Source organism: Epargyreus clarus, unplaced genomic scaffold (genome assembly GCF_041222505.1).
Source record: "Epargyreus clarus isolate Ecla_fem2 unplaced genomic scaffold, WU_Ecla_fem_2.2 ptg000029l, whole genome shotgun sequence".
In the NCBI taxonomy this organism is placed as follows: domain Eukaryota; kingdom Metazoa; phylum Arthropoda; class Insecta; order Lepidoptera; family Hesperiidae; genus Epargyreus; species Epargyreus clarus.
In genome coordinates, this window is record NW_027332235.1 from 1,553,178 (window position 1) to 1,566,696 (window position 13,519).

General features: G+C 37.1%; 1 protein-coding gene across 2 annotated transcripts in view; it reads right to left on the minus strand.

Annotated features, from left to right (window-relative positions):
* Positions 1-961: 961 nt before the first annotated feature.
* Positions 962-13,519, minus strand: part of LOC140754493 (uncharacterized) — a 360,255-nt gene continuing 347,697 nt past the window's right edge. For both annotated transcript variants that reach the window (XM_073089515.1, XM_073089516.1), the window contains 2 exons: positions 4,079-5,596; positions 962-2,369 (listed from right to left, as the gene is read on the minus strand). In XM_073089515.1, coding sequence (XP_072945616.1) covers positions 1,492-2,369; positions 4,079-5,522 — 2,322 coding nt within the window. In that variant the 5' untranslated portion in view covers positions 5,523-5,596 and the 3' untranslated portion in view covers positions 962-1,491. The remainder of the gene's footprint in view (positions 2,370-4,078; positions 5,597-13,519) is intronic.

Here is a 13,519-nt window from a genome sequence, read left to right on the forward strand (position 1 = left end):
CACTTGGGGCACACAACCTTTTTCGATGGACAAAGTAAGCGAGTGTGGCCGAATTTCCAACATTGAGAACATTGAGTAACAGGAAAAACATACGGTATCACATTTACTTTCATACCATGAATTAAGACATATGAAGGTAACGCAGGACCTCTGAAAGCTAGTCGAATTACTTCACACCGAATCCATCCAGCAGCAGCACCATCATTATAATTTCTCTTATTTAGTCTCTTTGCATATAAAACTTCAACATCACAACATATGTTTTTCATTATATCTTCCTCAGTAATCTCTAGATCAATATTCTTAATAATTCCAAAAGATATACCTACTTCTGTTGTTTTACGGCATCGCCAACCAAGATCACAAAAAGCCTGGCATTGTATAAATATATCGGCGTGACTAATATTTTCAAAAGTAATAAGAATTTTGTACTGATGAATATACTTAACTTGTCTAATCCCATTAATGTTATTTTGCTTAAACAGTCTGGCTAAAGCAAATTGTTTCGGCATAGCAGTAATACAAGATGCGATAACCTGAATTTCTTGTGGATCTACATCTTGTTTATCCTTTCGTATTACTTTGTTTCCTCGCGATACTGTGTGCCATCCTTCCTCTGACGTACTTTGCTCTTCTCTTCTTAATGTCTTACTGTTTACATCGAACTCAAGTAAATGCTTTTCATTGCACTCTATTTCCTTTTCGATATTGTTAATCTCCTCATTTGCTACGCCTATTTCGTTTGATTCACTTACAACAAACGTATCATCCATTATAAAGGAGTGCCAGCCGGCTAGTGCGGCACGAACCGAAACGTTTCGCAAATGGTTAATAAGCTATTGTTATTAAATCGCAAGACACACTGAGCTCAATAGACTCCTCAATAACCAATATTTTAGAAATTTTCGAAAAATATTTTCATTTTGTAGTTGACATTGTCATTGACATTGTCATACCCTAATTAGGCTTCGTAAAATGTACCCATTAACTGCCCGAAAACAAAAGAGTATCGTTTACTACGAAACAAACTAAAATTCATAAAAAGTATGCCTAAATCATTCTTTATTCACCCTTGATCCATAAGCCGGGTTATTATTAAAAATATTCCCATTATTCTCAACGAAAAAGCAATCTTTATTGCTTAGGCCTTCAGTTTCATATCTTTTGTTAAAATTTTTCATTTCTCCTCTGAACGTTGGATTAAATTATTCACCAACGAATCAAAGGTTCCGAAAGAGACGGATAACAATGCAAAATAATATGCAATTTATGAAATTGCGATATAATAGCTGACACTTTTAATATAACAGAGAACATGACAATAAACTTTAATCATAACGGTAAAGAAAAGAAAAATACAAAATCTGTAATCTAATTAAGTACGTATACAAAATTGTGCACTTTAACTGTATCCACATTACATGATTTGAATTTAAATTACTCTTACAAAGTCTATCCCATCACTAGTTATGTATCAATCACTAAAACCTTTTAAACTTGAGTAGCATTCTCAATCGTATTTAAAAATGGTTCCATAAGATCCGTCGAATTCCGCTTTCTAGGTTTCGCCGGCGGATTCGATACCGTTCTTGTCCTACCTAAAGTTCCACTAACTACATTTACACTGTATCCCCGTAGATCCCGTGCGGGGTTTTTCAAAAGGCTCTCGTTCTCTGCTAATGTTACCTTCAAAGGCCTTTGCTCCGACGACTTCAGGCTTCGTGCAGCTGCATTCATCGACATCGCTTGTAAAGCTAGTAACTGATTGTGGATGTTCGGAGAACTCAAACTACTTCTGGGTATAGTCGCGTGCGGGGTACCAGGCGCCGGAGACGGAGCTGGCTCAATATCCTCAGACCCGTCGTTAAAATTTATCGACTTAGTGACTGGACCTAGGTCCATTTCACTTTTGTTTAGGCTGTAGTAAGTTCCACCATGTCCGAACAACTTCATATTGAAATTGTCGTAGTATGGTATGACTCCGTTCAATGTCGAAAATACTTGAGGACGCAAAGAATTGTCTGGTACATTGACTCGTGGCCTTCTTGGCAGGGTGACGTAGCCTTTAGGATTCATAAGAGGCATAGTTCCTTGGTAAGCGCTTGGATATTGCAATCTGCTATATAGGGCTGGACTTATGGGAGATACACCGTATCCCGGGGATTTTGTCGGACTTTCAGCAGGTGCTGCTGATCTGTCAATTAAGGTACCACCAGCTGGAGACACTTGCTGAGAACTACCTCGGAGAGGAAATGAGAGAAGATCGGGAGGATACGCTTGATGCTCCTGAGATAGTCTGTCCATCAGAATCTCTTTTGATATTTTTGGTAATTCCAGCTCCTGATGTCTACTATTGTCTTCCGTCGATGCTGTAACAAAAATATTGCATTAATCTCTTGAAAAATATTTACTAAAATAGTATGTTTAAGAACTATCACCGGCTAATTAAATCTCTTAATAAAATACACAATTCAATAACTATGAAATAATACTAATACGGAAGTGAAAAAATATCAACATTGACAAAATTATGTATAATATTTTTTTTGATCTGTGGCGGCTAATAAAATATTATAAGCCATGATTTATATATCACATTTAAGGCCATTGATCTTCCTGTAGATCAATTTAAATAATACGATTGGCAGTGTCCAAGGTATATTTCCCAAGGCCACAGGCTACATTTAGATACAAAAAATCGTACATTATTATTTTTCCCTAAGGTCTACTCTATCTACACTTTTGGACTATAAATGAATATTTAAAACTTTTCTTTCAACGAAACATCCCAACAAAAGTTGGACTGGATTGTTACGTTTGCTGACAGTGTGCGTTCATGCAGAACAATAAAAATACTTCAGTAAATGCCTATTCTCATTCCATTTTAAACTTCGAAAACATCGCCAACAAAGACATCTAAAAGAAAGCTCGAAACAGATTCTACGGGAATAAAGTCTCTCGCAATTGGTTGCCGTTTTTGGATCCTTTTTATCCGACAGTCGAGTGAGCGAAATTTTTCAGAAGAAAAACTAATTGCAACTCTTTGACATTCCGAAAATTTGGCACGCCACTGTTGTTTTGCAACTTCAATCGAGAATTTACAAAGGAAGGTCGACCTCATTAAATTTTATGGTCCAACAACCAAAGCATGCGAACTAAGAATGTTTTATTGAAAATAGTTGAGCGTAATAATTTCTCAAATTATGAGAAATTATTCCGTCGTTGCAGACACTGTGAGTGTTTCCGCAGATTTTGCGTTACCCCAATAAATCCATAATGGCGGTTTTAAAACATAAATCAGTTTGAAAGTTTGCGTTTAATTCCTCTCCTCGTTAACTATCTGCGATTCAATTTAAGAATCGTAGCTGGATTATTCGAATGGTGAGAACTGAAAGGAATTTATTTAAGCTGGAAAAATTTAATTGAAGTAATGAATCAGCGAGCAGCCATATGTTTTTCATTTTCATGTCCCGAGTGAAATGTGGTTTCTTTGAGAATGAACTATTTTCTTCTCGTGGTCTAACAAATGTTGTGAAGGAAATAAGAGTAAATATTTAACAGGCACTTTCCCGATAGGGTAAAGGAAGCAATGAAAGGAAAAATATTATGACGACGGTGAAATAAAAAACAATGAACCGTGTGTTGTTCTAGCAAATCGAGCGGTTAGAGAAAATGGTTTCGAAGTACACTCAACGATATTTTATTTCGCATATAAAAATAGTGAGTTTTTATGTACCAAATAAAATACGCTTACATTTTATACGAGCTGAATATATCCCCGTAATTTCGTCCATTTATTTGCAAAACTCATTCATACGAAATTCGTGTTTTTCACGTCTTTTCAATAGAATTATAGAAGTTGTTTATATAACATGAATATTTTGGCGAATATTCGTCTAACGAATGAGAATTATTTTTCTATTAAGTTCTATTTCTATTTTTATAAGCCTGTTAATCTACAAAATATGTCATGGCTGTATTTAACGAGATGTATTAAAGTGGAAGGTACTATAATAGATTCTTATAATAATATGTTTTACGATATAATTATAAACTAGTATATCAGTATATCACTTACCTAATACAGAATCATTATCCAGTAGAGTTCTATTAAGTTCTGACATCTCAGTAGCTTCACTGGTTATGGACGGTGCTTCGTACTTCCTCGGAGGTTTTGACACAGGATTGATCTCAGGTTTTGGCCCTTTCTCTACCTCAGAGGTCACCGAACCTTCGATCAGAGCATCCCCATTAGAAGACCTGGTGTCATTTTTAATCAGTCTTTTTAATTCGCTGTTCTGTGATGTAAAGTAACAAACTGCTAATATTCCTCCAAATATGATAATTATTGCCGTTAGACATCCTATTAGAATAGCAAAGGAATCAGTGTCCATCCCGGCTATGGTACCGGGACCACCATACTTTGATAGTACTAGGGTTATGGTCTTTTCGTCCTTACCCCCTGGATTTTCCGCCACGCATGTATAGTTCCCTCTGTCGCTATACCTCGAGTTAATTATGGTTAAGTTCATCCAACGTATCAAATCCATCGTATTCTCAGACACGGTATACCGAATCTCTCCAAACGACCTCATCTCAATGTTTTTCCCGTTAAATCGCCAAACCACTTCAGGTGGAGGGTTCCCAACAACTTTGCAAACCAGAGTCACGTTTTCATCGTAACTTTTGACAGTAGCATAAGGCAACGGCTCCAGTATAGTAGGCCTGCAGGCGAAGTTAGATGAATCCAATTCATTCCAAAGTTTATCCCGTATCGATGCTGGCTCGGCGCACGAAGTCGGCGGAGTGTATAAGTTATGACTAATCACCCAATCTCTAAACGTTTGCAAGTTGCAATCACAGCGCCATGGATTATTGTGCAAATCGAGTCCGGATAAATTCCGTAACCCCATTAAGGTTTCCGGCTTCATGTGGCTGAGATTATTGCCGTCAATTCTAATAATCTTCAGTTGGGGTAAGTTCACAAACGCCTTGGTCCCGATCCTGACTATCCTGTTATTGCTCAGCTCGACTTTCTGGAGGAACTTTAAGTTACGGAACAGTCCGTCTTCTAACTTGTCGATAAAGTTGTTGCTTAAGTTTATTAATCTTAGTTTCTCGGTGCCTTTGAACGTGTCCGGGTGGAGGTATCGTATTCTGTTCTTGGACAAATCTAATTCTATCATAATTGCTAAAGTCGTGAACGCCGCTTTGTGAACGACGTCTATGCTACAGTCCTTTAGGAATAGTTTCTTAAGGTTACTTAGGCCTACTCGTTTGAACGCTTCCTGATGTAATTGTTGTAAATTGTTGTTAGATAGATCGAGTATCTGTATATCGCTGCTAAGGTTTGCAGGTACGACTTTTAAACTGGAGTTTGAGCAGATCGCAGCTTTATTGCCAGACTGCCACCGACAATCACATGGTCTTTGGCATTCTGTCGTGAAGTCAGCTATTGTCCTCGTCGTAAATATGAGCGTGCAAGCGATCTTCAGCCATGTCTTCCAACATTTGTGACCCATTTTGCTACGTCGCTGGTCATTTCTTTGTGTCGGCGCATTCCTGAATTTTCTTCTTCGCTGGACGCATATGTGATCTGTAACAATAAAAGAAAATGGTTAAAAATGTATCTTTGAATAGACGAAGGGATTTTATATTCTATTTTGGTAATATTTGTAAGTCAATAATAACTTCCTATATTCATACACTGTATTTGTGTGCGTATTCGTATTGTATTCATACATTGTTTCTATGTATACAAAGACGCAATAAGTATAATAAAACTACAAATGTCCAGATCCACAAAAAACCCTTTAATACATATTCATATAGTTGACGCACTTTTTTAAATAAAGTACATATTTACGTAGAATAATTTATGTCTGAAATGATTTTATTTGCCTCCAAGTAAGAATTGACCTGAAAATCAATAGCACGGTTTTGCGGCTTTCCATGAATCCATTCACGATTTTATTTTCCATAGTCTTGTATTATTAATGAGTGCCTTCAGTTTATCATTTACCTAAGTATTACTTATTTATTATAATGTTTATATAAATAATGTTTTTAATGCATATTTTTATATAAAATGTTAAAAATCTGTATGTAATACGAATATATTACCCGAGTAACCGTTCGAAACAGCACACTCACACAAACATGCGCATCGACGAAACCCCTCAACCGTTTTCGCAGTGCTGCAGTAGCGAGTGTCGCATCAAAACGAGCGGTCACGTTGCTATTTTTGCTATTTATTTCCGCGATCTTTTTAAAAAATGACACGAGCGTATTGTGTGCTATACGGCTATTTGAATTTTTTAAATTATTTTAATTAATTTTCACACACGAGTGACTGTTTAAACTGTCGATGATCAAAGCTCATTCTCAATATAGCTCATGTGGTATCTGCCTAATGCCTGCCATACACACTACGGTGCATCAGACAGGCCTGTTCAAGTATACCTGCACGGATAGACCGGCCTATGTGTGGGAATAGACATGTACAGTTTTTGAACCTGTGCAGGCGACCGGCGCAAGATCAATTCCCTCGTATGACACCGTATTTTTTTTATAATATAGGAGTAGCAGACGAGCATGCAGTCCACCTTATGCACTCCAGATGGGATTTGGTATTCCTACCTGAGGTCGGCCACAGATGCGCCGCTACCCCTGAGGACTAAGCTGGAACGCCTCGGAAAAGTATGTCTCCCTTACCACGCCCTTCAAAACGGAACACAGCAGCGCCTAAGACTGCTGTTATTATGCAGAAATAGGTGTGGCGGTGGTGCCGCCGGAGTCGAACCACAAAAGGATCTACCACCTTCAAAGCGTATGACGCGTCATCGTCTTCAATGCCATGGGATGCCATCGCAAATAGAACTTAACACCGTTACGTCCCCATTCACGCTACCGGCGTGCGGTTGACCTGTACAGGCTAATCTGCGCAGATAAACTGTCCCATTGATCGTGGTGAAATAATAAACAAGCTATTTTAACCTAAAACTATTACAAGCAACAAAGCTAACACCTGATTTCACCTTAATTTCGCTGAAAAGTATGAAATTTTCGTGTGAAAATCCTTGCGCAGCCTCAATTTTTCAGCCGTGATTTAATATGGTGGTTAGGAATGTCAGGTCGTGATTTCATTTTGAAATTTTCCACCAGGAAAGTTTTCAGCAAATGTTTCGGCTATAAATTACCGTGTATCCCACAGTGTAACGTGCTGTTGAAGTTTATAATGCGACTTTTGACTCCATTTTGCTGATATTAGGAGTTGAATATTGCGAAATTAATTTGCTTTATTTTTACTCTATTACGATAGGCGGGTATAAGAAGGAAGTTTTAAATGATTACAATGCATTAACTTCTATGTCTATCATAATAACCAAATTAAGAAATGCGAAAAGAAATTATGTGCTTCATGTACAAGTTTGACTCGCACATAGACTATTTTGTTGTTGAAATGCAAATGTTGGAAAAATATTTGGGCTTGATGTTACATTTACCTTTTAGATTTACATTTTTATAGGGTAGTGAGTTAAATTTGCGATTGGAAGAATTACACTGTTATTAGTAAATAGTAGATCTCGGGTACAATAAAGTTAACTACCCCACACTAGGGGTAAAATTGCTTCAATAGGAGGTATCTTGCATATACCTATATATGTAATTAAATTTTTTTATATTATTCAAGTTCTATGCAGTGCATCTCATGGTTAATAAATAGCGAAAATAGCTAACGTAACCGCTCGTTTTGATGCGACACTCGCTACTGCAGCACTGCGAAAACCGCTTAGGGGCCTCGTCGATGCGTATGTTTGTGTGAGTGTGCCGTTTCGAACGGTTTATATGGAGTTTCCATACTGTTGTATTTCTACTGTGCTTTCAACATCTGTAAATAAAAATGACGCCTAATGCGTTGTTATAAATTACTTATTTAGGTCACTATAAACTGTTTTCATAGACAAAATCCATAAACTATTTTTATCTGTGTGCGTGCGCGCCATTTTAGCCACGCTTGCCATTATTTACACATGCGATAAAATGCACGCGAAACGGTCTTTCTTTCGTGTATTGAATTATTAAGTGGTAAATAACCACGCAATGGGAATGGTTTGAAGGTAGAATACTGTGTGGTTCGACTCCGGCGGCACCACCATCACACCTACTTGCCTCATAACAGCAGCGTTAAGGGCTGCTGTGTTCTGTTTTGAAGGGTGTGATAAGGGAGACATACTTTTCCGAGGCGTTCCAGCTTAGTCCTCAGGAGTAGCGGCGCATCTGTGGCCGACCTCTATCTATCTAGGAGTATCTAGTCCTGTCTGGAGTTTATTACAGATGTCCATGGCGGCAGTAGGCACTTACCATCAGGTGGACTGCATGCTCGTCTGCTACTTCTATATTATGAAAAAAAATATTGGTACAACCATTGAAATTAATGTTATCCAGAGCCACAGCTAAGCGCAAGGTTTAGTTAGTTCGCTACAAAGGCCTCGATATGAATTGTATTCCACTGACAATAAACGGCTGGTTATATTAAAGTTTTATTTGTCACGCGAATAATTGCTTCAAATAGAACCTTGGCCCGGAAACTGGGTTATGAGGCGACGAATCGAAAATAATTAAGTATTTGTCAGAACCATTCGTAATTCTGCCTACGCCATATATACTTCGTACATATTTCTGCCTTGCATCAGGCAGAAATATGTGTAAATAGTGCTCCTTTAGTCTAATTTGAAGAATGTAGCGAGACAAATTATTACAAAAGTATTTATAAGAATAGGTAATTGACTAGGCGTGAGTGGATCACGCACATGTAGGGCAGGTTCCGTACCCATTTTTATTTATAGTTTTTTTTATTATCTTTATATATATATTTCTTATGTGCGTGTGTATGTCACTGAACTCCTCCTAAACGACTGGACTGATTTTGATGAAATTTGTTGTGTGTGTTCAAGGGGACTTGAGAATGGTTAAGATTCACAATTTAGTCCGTGGAAAAGGTCTTTTAATTAATTTTTAATTCGTAAGTAGTTATAGAATCGGAAACTATGCATTTGATCAAGTGATGATCTTTAGCAAAGTTGTTGTCCTAGAGCCCACGAGGGTTTGGGAGTTATTAAGACTAATTTTCGACAGATGGCACCACTGTCATTCCAATGCAGGTACAAATTTTCCGTTTTATGTATGTCATATTATTTCTTTAAAATGCGGGCGAAGCCGCGGGCACCACTAGTTTTATTATATATGAATAACAGACGAGCATGCAGGCCTACTGTCGCCCATAAACATCTGTAATCAACTCCAGAAATAATATATAAAGCAAAAAATGGCGAAAAATAGCGGTTCTTGTATGGTGACCCTCAAATACTTTTATTATTTTATTATTTTTAGTATTTTTTGTTGTATCGACGTACGTTATACATTCTCTGTATAAATCCAAGTGTGCATCTATTACGATTCAGGTGATAGTCTTGGGACAGACAGACGGACAGATAGCGGAGACTTAGTAATAGAGTCCCGTTTTTGTCCTTAATGTACGGAACCCTAAAATGCTCATTCTTTTAAATACTTTATAACAGCCACTTTGAAAAAAATGTGCTTACAATTTACAAAAGTTTAGGGGTACATCAGACCACCCGAAACATTTCGAAGACTGACAGTGGACAAAGTTGGGAAAATTCCCGGTAACATCGTTTTGAAACTCGTTAAATAAACTCCGGCATTGCCGCCTTGTGATACCGATTGGGTATTACATAAGTTAAATGTTGGAAACTGGAGCACAATATAAATATGGGCCTTTTTTAACACGCTTTCTTATTATAATATAGAAGAAGTAAACGAGCATGCAGTCCACCTGATCATAAGTGGCTACTGGACATCTGTAAGCAACCCCAGATATGATTAGATATTCCTACCTGGAGTCGTACTAAAGCAGTGATAGCCGAGTGGTTAAGAAACTCGCCCTCTCGATCGAGGGGTCCGAGGTTCAAATCCTAGGCACGCACCTCTGATTTTTCAAAGTTATGTGCGTATTAGAAATTAATTATCACTTGCTAAACGGTGAAGGAAAACATCGTGAGGAAACCTGCATACCTAAGAGATTTATAAAAAAAAAAAAATCTCAAAGGTATGTGAAGTCTACCAATACGCACTTGCGCCAGCGCGGTGGACTATGGCCTAATCCTTCTCATTATGAGAGGAGACCCGTGCCCAGCAGTGGGACAGTAATGGGTTGTTAATGACCTGGAGTCGGCCACAGGTGCGCTACCCCTGAGGACTAAGCTGGAACGCCTCGGAAAAGTATGTCTCCCTTACCACACCCTTCAAACCGGAACACCGCAGCGCCTAACACTGCTGTTATTAGGTAGAAATAGGTGTGACGGTGGTTCCGCCGGAGTCGAACCACAAAGGGTTCTACCACCTTCAGATTGTAAGTGGCTATTGCCGCCCAAGGGTATTTGATGTCAACCCAATATAAGAGAGTCCTATCTGAAGTCGTCCACCGATGTTTCGCTACCTCTGAATAAGTTAGAATGCTACGCATAAGAATGTCTCCCTAACCACACCCTTCAGACCAGAACACAGTAGCGCTTAATACTGCTGTTATAATATACAAATAGGTGTGACGGCATCATAAATGGTTCTGTCACCTGATAACAGCAATATCCATTACCCTTACCATGAGTTTTCAAAACCGCCCATAATGTTACGTTACGTTTACTCTATCCATTATTCTGTTCCGTATACTTCAGTATTTTTGTCTGCCTCACATGTTCGCAAAAAGAGAGACAAAACATAAAGCGCCATTTTGTCAATTTAGACATTTGACGTTACGTTACTGACACTATAGTTTTGATACAATCTGCTAGGAGCGCTGATTGGAATTTGTATGGACAAATACGTAAAAAAATACCAAAACAGTCATATTTGTCAAAACGTAAGACTCATGGTAAGGGTGCAGAACAGATACATATAAAATCATCATTCAAATTCTTAGATTTGGGTATCAGGTAATCCAAATATTTATTTTTACGATTTTTATGAAGTTTCTTATAATTTAATTATTAGTTTGCAGAAACTAATGTAAAATATCATACTCTTACGATCACTATTATTCACGATTATTTGTTTAAAACCATAAATCGCATGCCTGTCTAATATTTCTCTCTATCTTAAACATTTATGAAAATCAACATAATATTAAATTATCTGAAGGCAAGGCAGTGCCGCCGCCAAGTCGAGCTAAAAAATACAATATTGCTCACAAAATTAAGCAAAACAAATTTATAACAAGTCTTGTCGAATACGAAAGCAATTTGTCACAAGTCTTACATTTACATCACATCAAATGGTACAAAATAAAGCTTATTAAATCAAAAGAACATGAAAGTAAAATACTTTGATAAATAGTGCCTCGTAGAACAATTGGCTAAGTGTGACTTGAACAAACGCACAAGAGTTCCGTACCACCAAAATTTCGTTTATTTTTATTTTTAATATTTGTTATGATAGCAGCCGTAGAAGTTAATGCATGGTGAAAATTTGAACTGTTTACCTATAACGATTAAATAGGTAAAGCGAAAAACGCCGAAAAATAGTGGTTTCTTGTATTTATTTTAAATTTTATTTTAATTTTTTATATTTAGTATGAGTTGTTATAGCGGACACCGTTATACATACTCTGTAAATATTTCAAGTGTATATCTATTAAGGTTGAAGCCTGTGAAAGGCGGACAGACAGACAGACGGTGGGGTCTTAGTAATAGGGTTCAATTTTTACTCTTTTTATGCGGAACCCTAATAAAAGATAAAGGCTTATTGTGTCATAGAGTTGCCTGTTTCGAACAAAGCATTGAAGTACGTACTTAGACAGCTCGAGACATGGAAGCCTTAAATGTATTTTAATTGTTCCCCACGCTTTAGAAAACACAGTACATTAATCATTTCGCTGGAACCAGTTTTATTTGTTAAACGTAATGAGGTTTGTCAGAATTCCGTCAAATTATTTGTCAGGTGATTGGGGTTCTATTTACAGGTCATATACTTACAATTGATAATAGATCAGTCATAATGTGAATCGAAAATGAGTAATAGTGCTGTAAAGTATCAGCATATATTCCACTCTTAATAAAATACAATAACGTGTTTCAAAAGAAAGAAATTGAGACTTAATGTTTCAAAAGAAAGAAATTGAGACTCAATGTTTCAAAAGAAAGAAATTGAGACTCAATGCCTAGAAATCCAAAAACAGATGTATTTGTTTTTCTCAAACAGACCTCTGCTGATTGGCGTCTTAAGCAGCTAATAAACGGGCGACAGGCGGCGACTGTCGCTGGCAATGTCTGGTGACAAACAACGGGAGTCGACGTCCAGTAACCTCCCTTAAGGTTGTTAATCCACCTGGTCGAAAGTCAGCCAACCCATTGCTACTTAAGCTACCTGATTTTGAAAGCTATGTCAGTAATGTTTTTTTCGGCTAAAGATCTAGTCATTCCAAATTTAGTCAAGTAGAAAAATAAAAATGCGTAAAATAAATATTTAATGTAATTATTCCATTACATAGGAATTAAAAGATGATAGCATTCTACAAAACGCGGTTAAACATTTCACAGAAACAAAATCAGAGGCTAAAATAAGTTCCTTTGTAGAGGGTTTTACGTGAAAATGGGTTGTTTTGAAACGAAATTTCCATTTGCGTGCTTTTAAGGTTTCATTGGGATGAGATTCGAGAATAATGTACCTCCTACGCTTCATAGCGGATTAGTTATACCGCAATCTATTATGTTATAACTATTTCACAAAGTGCTCTTACAGAAAGCTGATTAGATAACAGACCTCTTTGATTCTCTTTAATAACGAAATCGCTAGATCTAGGGTAATCTTTAGCAACTTTGATTTTAAATTCATATCTACACTCAATTGGAACGAAGTTCCTTTCGTTTAGAAATAAGTATTATAGGAGGTATAATTAAATAAATTAACAATATTTAGGAGTTAAAAGTGTCGTGAGAATTTTTCGTGACGCTCGCCTAGCCCCCTTACCCAGCGTACCGCGCGACAAGGAACTTCGTTCCAAAATCTATATCGATACAAAAACGAATACCAAAATCGACTTCCGAAATGTCTTTATGTGGTTATAAGTATTTATTAAAAAGTGACAGTAATACATTTCTCCTATCGTATTGGTTTTCAGAAGTAAATTCGGTAAAACAGAAACTTTGTTACGTACGCGTTGAGTTACTGGAATACGAAAAAACTGTACTCGTGGTACCTACATACTAACATCTAGATCACAAAGTTGGAATTTCATCTAAATCATGAACCCCAAGTTTCCCTTTGTACAAAGTTGTGCGATGTTCAAAATTCGCTGAGATACAATGTTAGTTTCATGATGTAAAAGAATCGAGAATTCTCCGCGAAGCAGACTATTTATAGAATGAGCTTTGTCTTCATAAAGTATTAAAAGTCTTATTTATTTCTAAACTTTTAGCTTAATGTTGCCAAATTTGAAGTAAAT